This window comes from Chrysemys picta, chromosome 6 (genome assembly GCF_011386835.1).
Source record: "Chrysemys picta bellii isolate R12L10 chromosome 6, ASM1138683v2, whole genome shotgun sequence".
Classification (NCBI taxonomy): domain Eukaryota; kingdom Metazoa; phylum Chordata; order Testudines; family Emydidae; genus Chrysemys; species Chrysemys picta.
In genome coordinates this window covers 123,864,239-123,885,364 of record NC_088796.1, presented here as the reverse complement: position 1 = coordinate 123,885,364, position 21,126 = coordinate 123,864,239, and the positions used below count along the sequence as shown (strand labels likewise).

General features: G+C 47.5%; 1 protein-coding gene across 1 annotated transcript in view; it reads left to right on the top strand.

Annotated features, from left to right (window-relative positions):
- Positions 1-1,065: 1,065 nt before the first annotated feature.
- Positions 1,066-21,126, top strand: part of LOC101936691 (cysteine-rich protein 1-like) — a 53,817-nt gene continuing 33,756 nt past the window's right edge. Inside the window, exon 1 of the mRNA XM_008174414.4 lies at positions 1,066-2,111. Within this exon, the coding sequence (XP_008172636.1) occupies positions 2,069-2,111 (43 nt within the window). The 5' untranslated portion in view covers positions 1,066-2,068. The remainder of the gene's footprint in view (positions 2,112-21,126) is intronic.

Here is a 21,126-nt window from a genome sequence, read left to right as displayed (position 1 = left end):
AATTACAGCTGGACAAACCTGAGAACAATTCTTTGGTTAAAATTCCCCTGAATTTCACTTCCCATGGATTTTGTCTTTTTCAGATACTTCTCTGACCTCCCCCCCCACCATAGTATCTGAGGGTCTCACAATCTTTAACATATCCTGTGAAGCAGGGCAGTGCTATTATCCCATTGGCTAGAGGGGAAACTGAGGCACAGAGCCACTCAGTGACTTGCCCGTGGTCAATCTGTGGCAGAGCAGGGCTTTGAACCCAAGACCTGGGCTAGTGCCCTAACCTCTGGATCATGTTTCTTATAGTCATAGAGTTTAAGGCCAGAAGAGACCACCCAATCATCTAGTCTGACTTCTGATACATCATAGGCCACTAAACCCCACCCAGTTCTCCCTGTATTGAGCCCAATAACCGGGATCAGACCAATGCAGTACAGTCCTCTGGAGACTGTACAATTTTACTCTGTAGGAGCCCCGTGAAGCTGGAACACTGTGGCCTGGCTCAGCCCAGATCTGTCAATCCCCCTGCCACACCACACAAACACATCTTCTTTCAGAGGGCTGTTGGTGGAGGGGTTGTTGAGGGCCATTGGGGAATTCAGTGTCTCGTGTGTGCTGCCTGGGTACACTGTCTCGCTGTATGTTGCAGGGCCGCTGTTTCGATTTGGATGGATAGTGTTTGTTTGAGGTGCATCAGGGGTTCACACAGGCACCAGGTGTAATCATTACATTTAGGGCATGTCTACACTTGCCATTTAAAGTGGAAAAAGTCCCTGTTTTGCGCAAAAAACATGGGAGCGTCTACATTTGCCAATGACTTTTGGCAGTAAAACTCAGACGTTTCACCACAAAAAGAAAACCACCTCCATGAGAGCTGTACAGCTCTTACCGGTGATGCTTTTGCGGTGATGTGCAAGTGAAGACACGTTCTTCCTGTTTACAGAGCTTTTAACCTCCACAGGATATCCCACAGTGCCCAGGTGACCACTCTGGCCAGCAGCTCTGCTGCTCTGACGCCAGGTAAACAGACGTCTGCCCCGCCCCCTGTAAAGCCCTGGGAACTTTGAAACTCCCCTTCCTGTTTTCTTAGCAAGTGCTCATTTATCATCTGGCCAGGTGACAAATCCTGCTCCACGGAGCAAAGGATCCCTTGCTGGGCGCAATGCTGAGCTACGGGAGTGGATCAGTGTTTGGGAAGAGGAGGCTGTGCAGGGACCCAGGATGCCCCGCAATCAACCCCGCCCCTTCCTACAAGACCTATCCTCAAAATGGAGAGAGCTGCACTGTGGGGTAGCTGCCCTCTGTGCGCTGCTCTCATTGGCGATGGAAGTGCTGCAAATGTAAACCCGATCTGACGCCAGCGCTTTTCTTTCACCGGCTCCCGATCGCCGTTGAAACTGACAGCGCAAAAACTTTTCAAGTGTAGACATAACCTAAGTTAGACACAAAACTGGTTTGGGGGGGAAATCTGTACTTGTGTTTCGAAGCTGCAAAAGGAAGAGGTGCCTCCCACTCCAGAGAGACGAACACTGGACCGGAGGGCTGGACTTTCAGCTCTGCCAAGGAGGGTATGTCTACATGGCAAAAAACCCAGGCGGCAGCGAGTCTCGAAACCCAAGTCAACTGACACGGGTTTGTGGTATGGCGCTAAAAATAGCAGTGTAAACATTCCCGCTCACGTCCCTTGGGGGAAAAGATCTGCAAAAGACGCAAAGAAGGCACTTTTGTGATCAAAGAGTCTTGTATAAGCAGCATCTGCACCAGATATTGTGAGTGCTGCACATGGGGTGAAGTTAAACTGGTTCCAGTGTTTCTCTTCTAGTGATGGAGAAGAAGTGTTTCTTAAAGTCTGTGTTTTTGGTTCCAAAAGATAAATTAATTCTTCCCGTAATAAAGCCCCTGAACTCAGCTTCTTACACTACAGCGCTCTCATTTACCTACAACCACAATATCCTGCTTCAAAACCACACGTCATCATCTTGCTGTTGGCCATGGTTTTCCTGTTGCTTTAGCAAAAGACGGCTTTTATACCAGCTCTGCTCAATGCTGTGTGCTGTGCCGAGGAGCCCTGAAGATGATTTCATATTGTCCTATATGTGGAAAGCCTGTTTACTTCGGTAAGTTTCTTCCATTGGAAGCAAGAGCCCTTTTTTCGTACGTGTCTTTAAATGGTAAATGAAGCCAGGCACTTTCTGTTCGACTTCTCTTACATTTGCAGTTAGTGACCCTCCATTCATAATGTCACTTCATCCGCTGCATATCTAATCAGTTTCAGCCAGCCAGTTAAAAGTAGTTTCAGTGATTGACCTGCTTCTCATTCCGTTCCAGTTTTTGTGCTTTTTATTAAAAAAAAAATCACATTTTCCTGTTTTTTAAAATATTGTTATTCACCTGTTGTTGTGTGTTCTCCACAAACTGGAGAATCTGACTATACCGGGGCAGCAGCCCTATGAGAAGTGCTGGCAATTGCACAAAGTGAATACACTGAACAAAAATAGAGAGAAACTTTTTCTCTAATCTCTTTCAGTCTTAGATGATACTTTTAATAACTGAAGGAAAAGCATTTTCAGACAGAAGTCTGATTTTTAAGTTGATGGTGCTCTGTAAAGCTCAAAAACTTGTCTTTTTGACCAACGGAAGTTGGTGTAATAAAACATATTACCTCACCAAGCAACCTCTTTAATACATTGTCTCTCTATGTATAAATATAATCAGTTCTGAATTATGTGGATGTCTGGACAGAAAACCTCAAGATCAGTCCTCCAAAATTAAATAGGATTAAAATGAATTTCCTTCCAAATTTGCTATGAAATATTTTGGCAATGGACAGGAAAAGTTTACTCAACTTGTTTCAAAATGTACTCTGAAATGTGTTAACTGCTTTTATTAATTGAAATGATAAGCTAAGATAAAGCCACAAAATAGCTTTTGGAACCTAGAAGTGATTTATAGTTTCTCAGATCATATTTGCAGTGGTGCAGTAGGCCCTTATAAGACCGCTTGGCTTCATGTGAATTAGGACTGCTACAGTGTACGCATTATACATGTGACAGAGAAACAAGGATGGGTCAACAGTGCAAAAAGGTACATGGAAAAGGTTTGTTCACTTTTAAGTTAGCAGTTGTTTCAAAGGATTTATAGGATGAATTTTGGTTTATTTTTAAATCACCAGCTACCCTGAGGAGCATGCATGGGATGTATTGGGCTATGGGATGGATTTATCAGAAGCTCAGTACCTGAAGGCTACAAAGGGTAGGGGAGCGTATATTGATGGGGTGCTCACAAATCCACGCTTATAGGTAGCACTCGAAGGGGGGGGAGGGTTCGGTTTTCCAGGAAGAGCTTGGTATTTGGAAGAATCCATCTTGTTTCATTTTAGGTTAGTCCAGTGAAAGCCAGCAGCAGCTTCTTCCATTTGCCCTTTGTCTCCCCACTGTTCCTACTTCTGTTTCCTGTGGTTAAAATTACCCAAGATGCCCAGCAAAGATCTGCATAGCAGGGTGGGGTCCTTATTGCTATGCCTCATTAACATTCCACTCCATAGCCAACAGATCCCATCTGTGACCAAAGGGTAATTCTGCACCATGAGCCATATTACCCCTGTGCGGGCAGAGGCAGAGGAAATGAGTGGATCCAGGTGGTGATGGGGCCCAGAAAGGAGGTAGCTACCTGCAGAACGTTGCCCTCCTCCCATCACCTCATGGAAGCCCCTGGATGCTCCAGGGGTATCTGTTCCACTGGTTGGGGTGGGACTGAGCAAGGATTAGAGGAGGCAGAACTGGGGGGCGGGGGCAGGGGCGGGGGAAATCAGTGCTTGCTGTAGGAACATCCACTCTGGTCTACCCCGTGGGAGCACCATAAGCTGTTCACGGTGACCTTATCAGTATTAACTCACGTGCTGTTCCCTCCCACTCTCTGAAATGGCCCCTGAGAGGGGCTGAATGAAGCAGTTGCCTGGGGGATGATGTGCCCATGGGAGAGCCCATTGGGTGGCTATGGGGCTTGAGATTTAGGAGGCAGAACAGATGCAAATGGTCTCCATTCAGATAGCACTGACCTTGGGTACTCTGTGGCTTCCTTGGGTCAAGTCCCCTGTCAGTTCTGCAGTGGTTGGCTGGGGGACAAATCCCATTACCCCCATTATTAAATAATAAAAGCAGAGACTCCGTGAATGGACAATCCGAATTTCCTGTGCTTTATAGGGGGGAAATCCAGGAAGGGGACAATACAGCCCATTGCTCTCATTGCATCGTTTCTTCATAGAGACACATCATGAAAAGTTTGCCTGGAAAAATGCACTTTCCTGAGGTTTCGATTAACTGTGAAGAGAGCATATGTGCACATATGTGATATTATATATATACTCCCCACCCTTCAGGAGCGGGAGTTAAAGGTGGGAGACTATCTCAGTAATTTCAGGGGGAAAAAAAATCCTACAAGAATGTTGTAAATCATATTAAAAGACACTATTAGAAACCAGGGAAATTCAGAGTTAAGGTTAAATTAAAGAGAAACCAAACATTTTAAAGCATGGGAATGCACAATTCAGGCACCAAACAACCTTAACTCTGCCTTGGCCAGAAGTAAAGTTGAGTGTGATTTTGAGGAATTGAATGTGTAACTGTGGGCAGTTGTTTAGTGGAAATAAGAGGGAGTTTGCTGGGGAGGTGAGTGCATTTGGATATTAGTTTGGACGGCAAGACGTGTGGAGAGAGGTTGCAGGGGAGGTGAATGCCATAACTAGTGATTTCCTTGATTTTTAGTACTCCCATTAATAGGAAATGACCTTGAGCTAATTCATTCTAATTGAAGGAAGTTTATTATGGGGGATATATATCTTCCAAACATTATGCAAAATTTATACAAGCCCTCTTAGGCATTTTCATTGTAGCAAATTAATTCCTCTGTTACTTGCTTAAGAATGGGTCATTCACTGCATTATTGGAAATGTTGTGGCTTGCTACATAGAGCAGGTCTTATTTCAATAGCCTCATTATTTTCCTTTTTAAAAAAATGTTTTGATGGATTATTTAAAACATCATGGTTTGGTGCACAGGAACTGCATGATTTTATAGACGCTCTTCTTTGTTAGCAGCTAATGTATCTGCTTAAGTGGTTACAATAGTGCGTGCTTCATTATAACCTTACCTACCAGCATGGTTCAGCCTCTGTATCCACTATAATCCCTGCGTTTCATGGGTTTATAATTCAATCATTTAAAATCACATCTGGCTTAATAAACTTTATAAAGAGATTGTTTGTCTAGATGCTTTTTTTTTGGTAGAAATATGATGCAAATTGGACAAATTATGGAGTTTTAAAGAAATAATTTGCATTAGATTTTTGCAAGGCACAAATTTCAGCCAAAAAAAAAAAAAGGGTTAATTTAAGAATAAAAATTTGGTACTGTTCTGTTTGTGAACTGATATTATTTGATATTTTGAAATGGCTGTTTGAAATATTTATTTTTGAAACACCACAGATCATACTGCATTTCTATTATGCATTTTTATTTTTAGTAATAATTAATAATAATAATTGTGTGTCTGCACACACAAATTGCACCAGTTTAACTTAAAAGCAGTTATAAAATTATTTATTTAAATCAGTGGTCCCCAGAATTTTACCTCATGCCCCCCAATCTCTGTCTGCCTGCCCCTCCCCGAGCTGGGGCCAGGAGTGGGGCTGCAGCTCCAAGAAGGGGGACGTGGACATGGGTAAGGGGGACTGCGGCCACAGCTGGGGGCAGGGGAGGGACCGGGAGTGGAGCCTCGGCCGGGGAACAAGGCCAGCAGTCGGGGCCCTGGGCGTAGGGCCGGCAGCTGGGTCTAGGAACGGAGCTGGGTTGCACTCCCTCCCTGTCCCCCGTGGGAGCTTGCCTGGGCCCCAGCCGCACCCTCCCGAATGTTCCTTTGTGCCCCCCAGGGGGGCATCCCCCAGTTTGGGGACCTCTGATTTAAGTGGATGAAAACCCATGTATGGACAACAGAAGCACAACCAATGTTGTCCTGGTTTAAAATCGATTTAAGTGTGTCCACACAGCCTTTTTCATCAGTTAGCTAAATCAGTTTAAACATTGTGGGTGAAATCCTGGCCCCGTGAAGTCAAACTCCCATTGATTTCAGTGGGGCCAGGATTTTACCCCACATCTTTAGTTAAACAGGTGCAACTTTGTTTGTAGACCGGCCCTAAAGCTTAGTGTCATATACTGCTGTAGAGATAAACAGATCAATTTTTGCCTGAATACAATGTTCAGATCCACAGAGACTGGCATTTTCCATGTGCAGTGATCTGTTGGAGCAGGTTATAAGTGACGGAAGTGCTGGGACAGAGACCACAGCCAACAGACGCAGATATGCCAGAATACTGCAAAAAAGCAGTTTTCATGCTATCTCCATTCCCATAGCCCATCCTGCTCCATTGAAACTAAACAAGTTCAGACTGTGAACAGTGAGAGCGATTAACCATCGGAACAACTTACCAAGGGTCGTGGTGGAGTCTCCATCCCTGAACATTTTTAAAGCAAGATTGGCTCTCTCTCTAAAAGACTTGCTCTAGGAATTATTTTTGCCTGTGTTACACAGGAGGCTGGACTAGATGATCACAATGGTCCCTTCTGGCCTTGGAATCTATGAAATCAAGGTTAGTTTTGTCCTTATTTTCAATATTGGTGCAGGAGTGGTCTCTATTTTTGTTCGCAGGGACTGAGTCCAATCTCATTAGAGCTGGTCAGAGCTTTTCTTGTTGAAACATATTTTGTTTTGTTTTTTTATGGAAAGTATTTGCTCAATGAAAGAGGAATTGTCATGATTTTTTTTTTTTAATTGTTGAAATTTTCAGTGAAAACCCCAAAACAAATCATTTTTGGTTTGGGGTTTTTTGATGAAAACTTGTAATATTTTGAAGAAAACGTTCAAGCAAAATGAAAAAAAAATCATTTAAATCAAAATTGTTCGGGGGGCGGGGGGGGGGGGGGGAGGGAAGAATCACTTTTTGACCAGCTATAGCTCTCTACCAAGTTTTACTATGGTAAATGCATTGACTTGAGTGGAGTGCCTCCTGATTTCCATCGTTGGAAGTGCAAAGACAGTGAAGCTGAAGGGTCTGTCTTCCCTGAGAGTTAACTCGGCTGATTGCCACCCAGGTCTGAACACCTGGGTAAACCTAACATGGACATGAGCAGCCACACTGCAAAGCCCTTCCCTAGTCACTATGTTCTCACTGGTGCTGCACACAGCCGCGTGGGTCACCAGGACTTCTGAGGGCACTTCCCATGGTTCTGTGTGCTGCGGTAACCTAAGCTGCCCCACGATTCTTTCCCAGAGAATTGTGGGAGAAAGTGTCTGTCCTTCCGGGCCCGTCAAGGAGTTGTGGGAAGGCATTGGAGAATTATCAGTGCTTGATTAATTTAGCCCGCATCCTCACTGCAAAGTGGGTGGGTTACCAACCCGAGTGAACGCCTCAGCGGAGCGTTAGCTATTAGCATTAGCTCCAGCTGAGCGAACGAGTTCAAGTTGAAAGTGCTGCCAGATTCAGTTTGTGTGGATGGCAACAGGGATTAGGGGCAATGCCTGCATAGGAGCCTGAATTATCTCAGCAGTGAAGACAAACCGTAAGTTAGGGCTGCAGGAATGGGACCAATGCTGGGGTGAACACTGGGGATGAAATCCCGGTGCCAGTGAAGTCAATTGGACCCTTGGATGCGGATTCAAACTGACTGTCAACACTTTGGGGTGTGGGGGGGTCATCTGAACGCCTCCCCTGCTGCAGAGCTGTGCGTCAGCAGTGTGGGGGCTTCACATGTTATAGGACTCCTGAATTAAACAGCAGAATGCGTTAGCCTCGGCAGCCTCCCCTTGCTTTAGAACGCTGCTCAAGAGAGGTTTGCCATTGCCCTCTGGCCAACTGCTCATTTGGCTTCTGTATTTACCGTGCCTCTGATCTACATTTCCAATGCAAATCGGGTTAGTTTGTCAGGTGTCATGACTCAAAAGGCTTCTGTGGTCTGCGTAATGCTCTTCCTGTAAAGAAGAAACAGGACTTGCCTACAGTGACTATAGGAGGGTTTCTTTATTCAGGCTGCTGGCCTACAGAGACACCCGGGAGTTCCCGCTGGCTCTCTAGCTCACAGATTGAGCAAAACATTTTAGCACATGCTTAATTGTAAGTCCATGACTAGATCCATTGATAGTCACTGGGACTGCTCACATGCTTAGAGTTAGGCATGTGCTTAAGTACCTTCCAGAATAGGGGCCTAAATGAACAGCCCCTGTGCTCCCTAGTCCTGGCCTGGACTGGACTGAGGAGACTGTTCATTAAGCTCCAATTTGATGTCTTCTCCATGACTCGAGGGGACCTGTTCTATGTGACCTTCATTTGGATTTCAGATGCTGCCAGCATGGTTAGAGGACAGGCGTTATCAGCATTACCAATGCACGGCGAGAGGACACACACGACTAACATCACTGACGTAAACAGCCCTGCCAGCCACAGCAACTCAGTGAAGGACAGGCACATGCCAGGGGATCACAGGACAGATAATGTTTGTAGCCACTATGCAAGTATGCTGCTCCTGTCACTTGCACTGATTTCAATGGGTATTGTACTATTGATATCCATGGTGGCAAGATTTGGGCCCTATATGATCCAAGTCAGGGGAATGTTTGCATCACCAGAACCATATCTAGGTCACATTACCCTGATAAGGGAGGAAGTAACTCAGGGTCACCAGTGGCTTTGCTAATGTGCAGCTCTGAATAGATTCTTTCATTACCTGACCTTTTTAAACGGCATCCTCCCTGACTGTTCTTTTGTCTTCTTCCTGAGCAATTATTTGTGTAACCTCCCTTCACAGAGGATATCTCCACTGTCAGGTCTGTGCGTCAGGAAGAGGCAGGATGGGATTGTAGCTGTACGTGAGCAAGGTGAAATGGATTTGTACTAAGTTCACTCTGCACTTGCGTCAGGGTTATTACAACTCTGTAGCAAGCCACCACGCACAAAGGCTGATGAAATCTGAGATGCTGGGTGGGGAAAAAAAAAAGAAGCGAAGAGCTATCAAAGAGAAGCCTTTTTGCTACAGGCAGGAAATACCAGTCCTACCTTGGTCAGAGTGCACGACAAGACGGAGCAGCTCACTCAAAAACCGGCACACAGAAGATCCATAGACCAAACCCACACCTGCAAGCATGGGGCATGGCTTGAGATGACATTTATTTGTGTCATGGAAAACTGGCTATAATTGCTTTCCATAGGCCATGCCCTGCAGCTTTCGCCAGCGTCTCTGGAGCCAACGCTACTGTTGGCTCCCACTGAAAGGTGCTAATAGCTGCCAGCCGGGGATTGATCGAAAGAATCACAGCCCTTGTGAAAATCAATGGGTGCTGTAGCAGTGTGGACTCACCCCTGCGGTGCCTCCTGCTGGTCTTCTCAGGGAATTAGCTCTCCAGCCCTCAGAGCGCCCTCTGCAGGCCGGTGATCCACTGCCACTGTGTCCCTCCCTGGACTCCGGTGCCCTGTTAGCTGGGGTGCTGCCCCTTGGCAGTAACCCCTTTGTCTCAGGGTCTCCCCTCCCAGGGGAACCCCCACCCACTAACCCCACCTCGCCTCAGTGTATGGCTACTGCCAGTCACCATCTAGCCCCCACGCCCTGGGGCAGACTGCAGTATATGCCACTCATCACAGGCAAGGCTGGGTTTGGACCTGCTGCCTTGGCCTGCCCTCTGCCACCCCCAGTACCCCTTGGCCCAATGCTAGGCCGCAGCCTGGGGCTTTCCAGGCAGGAGTTCCCCAGCTCCTCTGCCTTTCCCCAGCCCTGCTCCACCCAGGTACCCTGTCTCTAGCTCCCTGCAGCCAGGTCCTTCTCCCTCTACAGGCAGAAGGAGACTGTTTGGACTAGGGCTCACAGTCTTTTTATACAGGCCAGCTGAGGCCTGATTGGGGCGTGGCCCAGCTGCGGCTGCTTCCCCAATCAGCCCAGCTCGTAGAGCTTTTCCCCTGCCCCAGCCCTCTCTCAGGGCTGTCTTTAAACCCCTCTGGGCAGGAGCGGATAACCACCCCGCTACAGGTGCCAAGCACTCTTTCAGGCCCGACAGAATAAGCAATCCAACCTCCTTCTGTAGTCAAAACAGCTGCCAATAATGGGGCGGTCTGCCACAGGCAAAGGCCGCATCAGAGCCGGGCCTGAGGGCCGAGGTGCTGTGCGTGTGGACCGAGGGGCTAACGAAGGCGGGGGGAGATAGGCTGCATGGCGTGTGTGCTGTGCTGGAGGCAGACAGCCAAGTGAAGGAGCGGTGAGCATGACCGTGAGAGGACGCAGAGGTGCAGGACTTCTTGGGCACAGAACTTGCTGGAAGAGCAGTTATGGGGATTTTTGAGCAAGGAAACTGCCTGCTGCTGTTTCTATTGTTTCTATTGTGCTCAGGGGAAAAACGGACTGCGTGCACACGTTTTGCAAACAAACAAGATTACATCAAGAATACATCTGACTGGCTTCACTGATGTCTCCTCCTCACGGACCCTCTTCCCCCCACCCCCACAACACCCGGACTTTGGCTAACTGGCTTTAATAAAGGACTAAGGAAGAGTTGAGCATATGATTCCAGATGTGGTGAATTTAGTGTCCCACAGGCCAATCAGCTTGAAGGACTGGATGACTCATGAGGAGTTTGGGCATGCGGCTCGAATATTAGGGGCCAGATCTTCCTTGTGTAGAGGCAGGTCTGTGCTGCTTTATCACAGCAAGATCTCCCATGTACAGGGCTCCTCAGATGACAAAGTACTGCCAGAGTCTCCTACATCTATCTCCCCTTATCTTCCTAGAGCCGGAGCCCTGGGGCATGGGCAAGTGGGGTTCTTGTGAGAATCATCGGAATCCCCTTTCACATCATGCATCTTAGACACTGTTTTGTACTTACAGAGAAGAGGGTGATCAGCTTGCACCTTCCTCACTAGCAGCTGTTATTTCTCCTGCCGAGCTGCTGAATGGATGAACTCCAGTTTTTTAGCGAATTCTACTGCCTCACAACCTGTCCTTCGTATCAATTCTCTGATTTGAATTTGCAAGTCCCTGTCCAGCTACGCTTCAGTAAATTGGCCCATTTCTAATATAGCATGCGAGTCCTCACTGACATCTGGATATGCCGGCTACACCGATCTCCTCACATCCCTCTGCCAGAGCAGGTGTGTGGGGGGAGGATCTCTTCCTTTCCTCTTCTGCTAGCCTTTAGTTGAGTCCTGGCCAACTCAGATGGACCACTGGCTCCTAACTGCACACCAAGAGCTTGTACCTAGAAGAGGTTTAAAAAAAAAAAAGGAAAAAAACCAAACACTTTATCTATGTTGTCCATGGAAAGTTTTTATTTTTTCTGTAAATTCAAATGCCAAAATACTTCAAACAAAACTGGGCTTGTCTCTCATGTTGTTTTTCATGAAAATTTTCAAGAGGTCTTGGGTTCGTTCTGATAAAGAATGCAAACAAATTTCAGAACCTCATAATGTTTTGCTAAATGGAATTCTTGTTTTCCAGCCAGCCCTACTCAGTTTAAGGGGAGACATCAGTGGTGCACTCAGTGCATTTACTTAGTGTAATTTGTTGATGTTCAAAATGTACACAACTCCTGTTTCCCTTGGACGGAGGGGATCCCATGCTGCACTCAGGCAATTCCCTTCTGCAGAAACCTCAGCTAAAGTGCAATGGCACAAATCCCCCTGTAAGTGGTGTTGGTAGCTCAGTGGGTGGCAGTTTTCTGTCAGTCACTACTGAACCAGATTGCTTGAGGAGGAGGTGTTATATAACTGATTATTATTATTAAGAGCCAGATAATGTGACCAATAGACAAGCCTTGTCTCATGCTAGTATTGACTGTTACCTTATCGACCTTATAAATAAGGTCCATCATCTCGTTGGTACCTTAATGTCTGAGGAACTAGGCAGTGTAGAAGAAGAAAAGCTCTGTGTGGCTCGAAAGCTTGTCTCGCTTACCAGCAGAAGTTGGCCCAATAAAAGATATCACCTCACTCCCACCATGTCTCTCTGAGTAACTGTCGTCGCTGGTGGTGAACTGACTGAGAACCAACATTATACAGTGCCGCATGCTTAGGATTCATTTTTCCATTATGTGGCATTTAAGAAGCTTCTGGAGTCCCTGATGTTATCTAATCAAACTCAGGGGGACGATACATTTGCCGTTCGAACTTAAGCTGACTTTGAAGTCCATGGAGCTCTGCCAATTTACAGCAGCAAAGGAGGCGGCCTTTCATTTTAGTTTACAAAACACCCACGGAGAGTAGCACCGAAGTGGAAACTGATCCACAACAGTGACAGGGAGAGGCAGAGACGCCGTTGTAAAGAACACGCAGCCCTGCCCTGTTGCTTCTGTATGATCCACAGGCTATTGTGTGTGTGATGAGGAGATTAAAGAAGACTCATGGAAAGTATGATGGAAGGTGTGCAGACATTGCAGATGTGCTGAAACATTACTTCTTTCCAAGCTCAGGTTTCTTAGCTGAGTTCACAGGGTTGAGGCGATAAGTCATTTTTATAAATACCACCTGATGTATGTTTTTACTAAAGAGAAGCCAAAGCCAGATGCTTTTACCTGACCCAGTGCTCGGAACTATGATGGTTTGGTTAAAGTGGATCCTGGATTGGAATCATCCCTGGCTTTGCAAAACCATCATCTGACTGTTGAGGTTCTCGTCTCTATTCTCAACCCAGTCCACATGCAGACATAGAAAGTCTGACAATAGCACAAGCACTAGGTAGGCAGCCCTGGTGAGGCGGGTGTGTATAACACTGGCATGGACCCCAAACACGCCTCTCTACCAGATGCTATAACTAAGAAGGTTTAAGTGTGCCAGGCCCTCTACAGAAACTAGAAAAGACACAGTCCCTGCCCCAAAGAGCTTACAGTATATGGACAGGATGCTGCGAGCCCTTTATCTACATTATTTAATATCCATGTTACAGCACTGGCTAGACACACCAGCAGGGTTTTATGGATTTCCATAGTGCTAGGTTCTGCACATCCATGTAATAAGCTGTGATCAATACTGACTAAGATAAACTGCACTGCTACCCATCATGTTGCATGAGTGTAAGTCATGTCCAGGGGTTTGCAGTGGTGCAGCTCCACCTCTGGCAAATCCCAGAGTAGCCACGGCCTAAATGAGCAAGTCAGACAAAGAGTGGGAGAAAAGGAAGGACTATTATTTCATGTTACAGATGGGGTAGCCCAGAGATGAAATGACTTGTCTGAGGTCACCAGTCCTGCACACACTATCCAGGGGAGGCCGCACCATTGATTAATATAAAGGCATTAGTATATTGCCAGATAATTCTCAATCCTGTTCTTTACGCATGCTAACATCTTGTTTGCCTCTTTGACCGTTGACCAGAGCTGTCTATAAAGATGCCCAGGTCCCTTTCCTGAGTAGATACAGTTAATTTAGAACCCTGTGCGGTGTGTGAGTAGTTTAATTTTTTCCTTCCAGTGCATGTTACTTTGCATTTATGAGCATTGAACTTCACCTGCCATCGTGTTGCCCATTCTCCTAGCCTGACTGAGTCCCTCTGAAGTTCCTCACAGCCCTCTCAGGACTTGACTAAGCCAAATAACCAAATTTTGCAGATGTGTAAATGGCACCGCAAAGGCAGCTGGTATCCCTCTTTCCCTGTGATGTGGGGTGGTGCAAACATACAGCAAGGAAACCCTCTGCTTAGCTAATCCTGGGCAATGATTCCCCATTGACATCAATGGGAGCCACAACTCACATCAGTAAGACAAAGTGGGTGAGGTGATCTTCTATGGGACAGAAGTTGGTCCAATAAAAGATATTACCTCCGTCACCTTGTCTCTCTAGTATCCTGGGACCAACACGGCTACAACCACATGGCATACAACCACGTCAGTAAGGCAGAGAAACTGCTCACCCTAATACCTTGTACATTAAACTAAATTAACCAATGAGGGCAGTGTGAATTTGTCTCATCAACCGCTGGCATCAAGTAACTCACCACAAATTCAGATACAGCCAATTCTCTGAAATAGCCGAGAGAGCAGGTTGATTAGCTAGGCTCCATGTCTATAATTCATCTCACTGAGGAGGACAGAGGTGGTGAAAATGAACTTGGGCCACCTACTTTGGTTGAATGTCCTGGTCTCATCAGAAAGTGAAAGAGTGGGGCTACTATAAAACACAGCAGAGCCAATGGTGCTACTAATCTTACTGTCTGTGCGTAAAATAAGCATCAGTCGGTAATGAATAAGCGTGTAGCTGGAATATTAACTTGAGGGAATATTACTCACATTGTGCCTTCAAACTGATGCCTGAGAAAGAGGAATGGCAAGAGTGCAGAATTTAACAGGGAATAGCAAACATTCTCAAAACCCAGCTACCCTTACAACCCCGCTCACCAAACTGAGGGGCCTGAAAGCAGCTCATGTACCAGGAATGAACCATGTGACCTAAACTGACCAAGAGCACTAGTAAGAATTTACTTCCCTCCCTGGTGGTGGTCAGGTACTTTGTGCTGTTATAATTCAACGTGAGTCTTTCGCTGGGGTTTCTTTTTAGAAGAAGGATGTTGAACTTGTTGGAGACAGAAATGGTCCATTCCCCTTCTTTTTGTCATCTGTTGCTAGAGGCCCCTCTTCTCCCCTCCTTTTAATAATTAAGATTATTTGTGTTAAGTTCATGGGCCATATTCAGCCTTGGTGTAAGCAGGTGGGCTTCCCATGGAAGTTAAGGCAGCCATTTATGCCAGGGCTGAACATAGTCCAGGATTTGATCCTTCAGATGTCAACAGCTCTTTCTTATTTCTTTCTTGGTATCACAGTCTTCTGTTTGTGACCTCACAGCCATTTCCATAGCTGCCAGTGATGTCATCTCAAAGAATGGCTATGACTTCCGGTGGGGAATAAGTAAGGCTACGATTTAGTCACGGGTATTTTTAGTAAAAGTCATGGACAGGTTAAGGGCAGTAACCAAAAAGTCATGGCCAGTAACCGGTCCATGACTTCCATGAATCCGTGACTTCCGTGAAAGACTCGCAGCCTTAGGAATAACCAGCAGGAGTGACTGATTCTCAAGGAACAAACAACACACATTCCTAATAGTATAAATGTGGTTAAGAAATACAGAGAAGTAGGATACAATTTTGTACTTGATTGTTTGTCAAAGTCCTTGAAAAGCCTTCAGCACTTGGAGGAGTGTTTCCTTCAAAGACGTGGTCCAACCCCCACCGACTTACTATTGAATTAACTTACGCTGGGATGCCGTTCGTCTCTGAGCCCAGGCACAGAAAATAACAGCCCAGCTAAAGACATGCTGAAGAGCTACACAGGAGTTGTGGGCCAGATTCTCAGCTGGTGCCAGTGACTGACATCGGCCGGGGATCTGGCCCATGCAGTTGATTCACAAAAAGAAACTGATTAACACAGGCTGAGAAATACAGGTTAAAGTGGGAGCAAATGAGGAAGAGGAGGAGGAGGATGGCTGGCCCCGTGGTTAGGGTGCTAACTGGGACTCAGTTCTTTGCTCTGCTACAGATTTTCTGTATGCCCTTGGGTAAGTTACTTAGCCTCTCTGTGCCTCAGTTCCCTGTCTGTACGATGGGGATGACAGCACAGCACTGCCCTGCCTCACTGGGGATATCTGGGGGGCTCAGTACTGTGGTGATGAGCTCTGCTAAGTACCCAAGATAGAAATGGCAAAACAAAACTTTAAGCAGAAACCTCAGCACAGCCTTAAAAAAGAGGCTCTGCGACACTGTAGCCTGGCCGTTTTCTCTAGAGAGCTGAGGCAGATCCGCACTAAACGGACAGGGCCAGCGACCAAGCCTGCTAATGATTTTGGCAAGAAACTCTGCCCTCAGCTCTTGGTCTCCTGGCTAATAAGGAATGCCCAGCTCTGGATGAGCCAGCAGCCTGCTCTGCCTGCACTGAGGCCCTGTGTCTCTGCACTGCTCCCAGTGCCATTCCCTCTGGCAACCCCCCTCCCGCTCCAACTGCTGCTGCCAGTGCAGACCAGGGAGCGCAGTGTACCGATAACGGCCGTGCAGTGCAAAGGGGCTGCTGCCAGTGCAGACCAGGGAGCGCAGTGTACCGATAACGGCCGTGCACTGTAAAGGGGCTGCTGCCAGTGCAGACCAGGGAGCGCAGTGTGCCGATAACGGCCATGCAGTGCAAAGGGGCTGCTGCCAGTGCAGACCAGGGAGCGCAGTGTGCCGATAACGGCCGTGCACTGTAAAGGGGCTGCTGCCAGTGCAGACCAGGGAGCGCAGTGTACTGATAATGGCCGTGCAGTGCAAAGGGGCTTCTGCCAGTGCAGAGCAGGGAGTAGAGTGTACCGATAAGGGCTGTGCAGTGCAAAGGGGCTGCTGCCAGTGCAGACCAGGGAGCGCAGTGTACCGATAACGGCCGTGCAGTGCAAAGGGGCTGCTGCCAGTGCAGACCAGGGAGCGCAGTGTACCGATAACGGCCGTGCAGTGCAAAGGGGCTGCTGCCAGTGCAGACCAGGGAGCAGAGTGTACCAATAACTGCCGTGCACTGTAAAGGGGCTGCTGCCAGTGCAGACCAGGGAGCGCAGTGTACCAATAATGGCCGGGCAGTGCAAAGGGGCTGCTGCCAGTGCAGAGCAGGGAGCACAGTGTACCAATAACGGCCATGCAGTATATAGGGGCTGCTGCCAGTGCAGACCAGGGAGCGCAGTGTACCGATAACTGCCATGCAGTGTATAAGGGCTGCTGCCAGTGCAGACCAGTGGGTGGAGTGTACCGATAACTGCCGTGCAGTGTATAGGGGCTGCTGCCAGTGCAGACCAGTGGGTGGAGTGTACCGATAACTGCCGTGCAGTGTAAGGAATGGACATAGATGCTGAATTGCTCTCCGTCATGGAGAAGGGCCATTCATTTTCTGCTCCGTACACATAGAACTCATGGTTGTTGCATTCACGACAAGTGATGGCTATCGCTGGGTACAGTGGAAGTTTATTCTGGAGCAGCAGAGAGCTTTCTGGTGTACCTTCTCCTGTCACTCTTGATAATTTATGCACCGGTTACTAGTATGGGATGTAAAATACTCTCCCACTCCCCTCCCTTCCCACCCCACCGCATCCCACCTCTTGTCTTGGGCAGTCATTTAGGTCTGTGCAGAGCAGGTATGAAAACACCACTATCCTAATCCAGTAGAGCACAGGGTGTAACTGACTTAGCAGAGCAATGTGGAATCAGGGTTTGCTGCTGGCATTCCTAGTTGCTGTAGGTCAGTTGGGACGTGACAGGTAAGCTGTTGAACGGAATCCACGCTGATTTCCACGGTGAGAGAGAACAGCAATAGAAGACAACATGAGGAAGATAAGGGGGGATTGCTTTTCCCCCTTGGCAGGGGATCCCTTTATGACTGGAAGCACATTCTAAACACCCCTTCTCGTGCATCCCGGCTAATAGACTGGCTAAGATGCTGCCGTCGCAGCAATGCTGGGAATGAGAACTGTGGCTACCTTATTCTTAACTCACCCCACATTGCAGTCATTAGCCGGGGGAGCACATTCAGAGAGCCAGATGCCCTTCCCTTTCCTCCAGAGGAGAAGTACATTGCCCTGCTGTTGAAAGGAATGGACCACGTGCTACTCAACTCAGGTACAAGGACCAGAATCTGGCCCATCTGGGCTAAAGCTGAGAGCCAAAAAAGCACCTGACAGACTACTCACAAGGCATCGGTGTATTGAGCCGGCCCTTCCACCTATTCCCACCGCTGCTAGCCCCTTGCTCCTGCAGAGCCAAGGCCCTTTGAGCGCCTAAGTGACCTGCACCTGGCTGCGTTGTACCCTGTGTGTGCTCAGTGAAACTGTTTGCTGGCCAGTACTCGCCTTGGCATGAAGCAGCTTTCTCTGCTTCCTCAAACAGAAGGGATCTGATGGCGTAAGTTGCTAAGTGGAGCAGGAAAACACAGAAGAGGGAAAACATGCACCCTAAAGAGCGTGCGTGACCAAGTACCTTTGGGATCCCACACCACTCGCTAGGCCTTTCTGCGGAGAACACTCGTGTCAGAGCAGGAGGCTCTAAAGTTCAGAGTCTATTCATTTTCCTTGTGTTACCCTCGCTGCTGAATTTCATTCGACAGGGAGAGGAGCCCTCTACAGACACCTCATGCAAATGAGCTCCGGCATGAGAGCTGCGCTGACATACTAATGCTGCACCTCACCAAGGGCACCCACACGCGCAGGTTGTTCTGAACAGCCTCTCCCCTAGGGCGAGGGGAATGTTCTGTGCTGAGCACGGCTGCAGCATGCCTTGCAATTTAGCAAATGAAGGGAAGATCCCCCCCCCCTAAGTATGTGATGCATTGTGCATTTAATAAGTCCCATTGCAGCATACTGGAAGCAAGGGGATGGGACAGAGCCACTGATGGATTTTTGCTATCAGCATTAAAACAGCTCCATTATCAATCAGCAGGTAACCGCAAAAGGAAAAAATGGGGCGGCACAATGCCTGGTGATAGCACATGGAGCTTTTCACTGCATGGTCACCACTGCTTTTAATTATGCTCAGATCAGCAGTAATCCAACCTCACCACACCAGACCCTCAGCTGGTGTCAAGCAACATCGCACCATTTATTTCAGTGGGGAGGGTCTGGGGCACTCTATTGATCTAGGTTCTTATAGGGCTTCCATCACTGCATAACATGAGCATATCGCCTATATTAGTGCATTTATTTTTACAACACCCCATGAGGCAGGGCCGAGCTATTATACCCATTTTACAAATGGAAAACCAAGGCCCAGAGAGACTAAGTGGCTTGGCCAAGCTGTAAGAGATTGAATGCGGGGCCGTCCTACCTAATAGTCAGGGTGGGAGGCTGGCCTAGTGGCCAGAGCCCAGATCAAGAGCCAACTTACCAAGTCTAGGGAGCAGAGCAGAGCCAGAAGCCAAGAATCAGGCCAGACTTTCAGAAGGAAAGCAGACCGGCTGCATCGGGAGGAGCATAGAACATGATTGAGTAGCTAGCCCTGCTACAGGGTTTAAGAATGTGCCTGCTGGTATCTTCCACCAATTGGGGGGCCAGGTTCATTTGCTGACTCAGGATCTGGGTCTGGGCTCAGCTGTGGGTCCCTGACACAGTGAGTCTGCTGCAGAGCAGTGAGGTGTGCGTAGCTCTGGGGTGTCACCGTGAGCACTCACCCCCCTGCTTCAAATTCTGCTCTGCCGTATACCTGGCAGACTCCTCAGCTTTCAGTGGATTCTGTAGGTCGATGTTGAAATCCTTGTTCCTCCATGGGAGTTAAAAAAACCCTCCATCCTTTGTGTAGCTGTCCCATTAGCAGGGTCGAAGTTCCTTCTCATCCGCTTGCTGTGTCTTTCGGTTCCAAATGATGTCAACATCAACTAAATCCCTCAGTAACTTGGCTTGCAGGAAAGCAAAGAACCCACTGCAGACCGCTTCATGTTCCATAATCACGTATAGAAGCACTGACTAAGGTCAAGGACTCAGTTAAAGAATCTCATCCATTGAACATTTTTGCTTGAAAAGATTTTTCATTGGCCAATAGGGTTTAGCTGAAAATGCAATTTTCAATTTTGCATGGTCATGTGACAGGAGTAAAGACTCAAAGAAAATCACTTTTTTTCTAACACTGAACAAGGAACTCTTTGCACTAAGAAATAACTGTGAGGGCTAAAGCCACTATGTCATTCTACATTTCACTGCAGAGGTTCCTTAACCCGCTCCTGACTGGCTTCCGCCTCTGGATTTAAAGAAACAGTTCCCATATCTTCTCACAATTTAGGGACTCAATAGTTTGGTGTCTCAAGCCCAGCATGCTATAAGTTGCTGTGTATGGAAGCAAATTGCATCTACAGTTTGGCACATGACTACCGACGTTAGCTGTATAACTGAGGTTCATCTTCTTCACAATGTAGCCCTTGAAGGACTCGGTTTCCTTATTACTCTGATTTGTGTAAGTCACATTGGCCCACTCCTTGATCTGTGTCTTAGCAAACCCCTGCACCTTCGCTTGATGACCTAGGACCCTCCAGGAAACCGGAGTCTCTAGCTCCAAGTTGAATTCTGCTCTGTCCTGCTGTTCTCTGAGTCTTCCAACACCTTCCCTACGTACAAAGCCCCCTGGGGTTGCAGAGAGTGTCTCAAAAATGACAGCAGGAAAACAATGCCCCTGTTTACCAAATGGGATTATTATTTGTACTGTAGTGGCTATGGGCCCGAACATGCTAGGAGCTGTACAGACACACAGCAAAAGACAGTCTGTGCCTTGAAGAGCCTATGGTCCAAATGGAGAGGACAGACAAGGGGAAACAGAAGCACACAGAGAGAAGTGACTTGCCTAAGGTCATCTAGCAGGTTAGCTGATAAGAATAATACCTAGCTATTAGAGAGAACTTTACAAAGGAGGTCAGTGGTGTTATACCCATTTCACAGATGGGTATACTGAGGCACAGGGAGCTGACACAACTTGCCCATGATCACCAGCAGACTAGTGAGGGAGCCAGGAACAGAACCAGGTCTCCTGAGTCCTAATGCAAGGCTCTAGCCACTAGGTCTCTTTCTTTGTAACTAGGTATCTCATCTCCACTGTAAAACTAATCCAGTCCCACATCAATGCTATTTCTCCTCTAGCACGGCACTGGACTAGCAGGCTGTCCAAGGGACCAAGAGGGATGATGAAATGAGAGGTTGCTGAGCCGGATGAACACAGCAGAGCAGATAATACGGAGGCTTCTTCTCCAAGTGGGTTACCGTAATGTGCAACAACCTACCACGGCAGAGGATTGGTACATGACTAATGCTGTCTCATTGCTTCCTTGAGCCCCTCCATCAGCCTGGCTGCACAATATGAGAACGAGACAACAGAGGGGTAAACTGCTTGGAGCAGGCACTGTCTTTTTGCTCTGTGTTTGTACAGCACCTAGCACCATGGGGCCATGGCTGGCCACTAGGCACTATCGCAATACAAAGAACAACAATAAATGTCGCACTCAGTGCACCTATTTAAGAAAAGAACGGACATGTGCTTAACCGTCCATCGGTCTTAGTGGACATACTTCTACAACAACAGGGCTTTCCTGGTAAAGGGTTAGGGTTAGGGTTACTAAGAGGGGTCTGCATATCTCC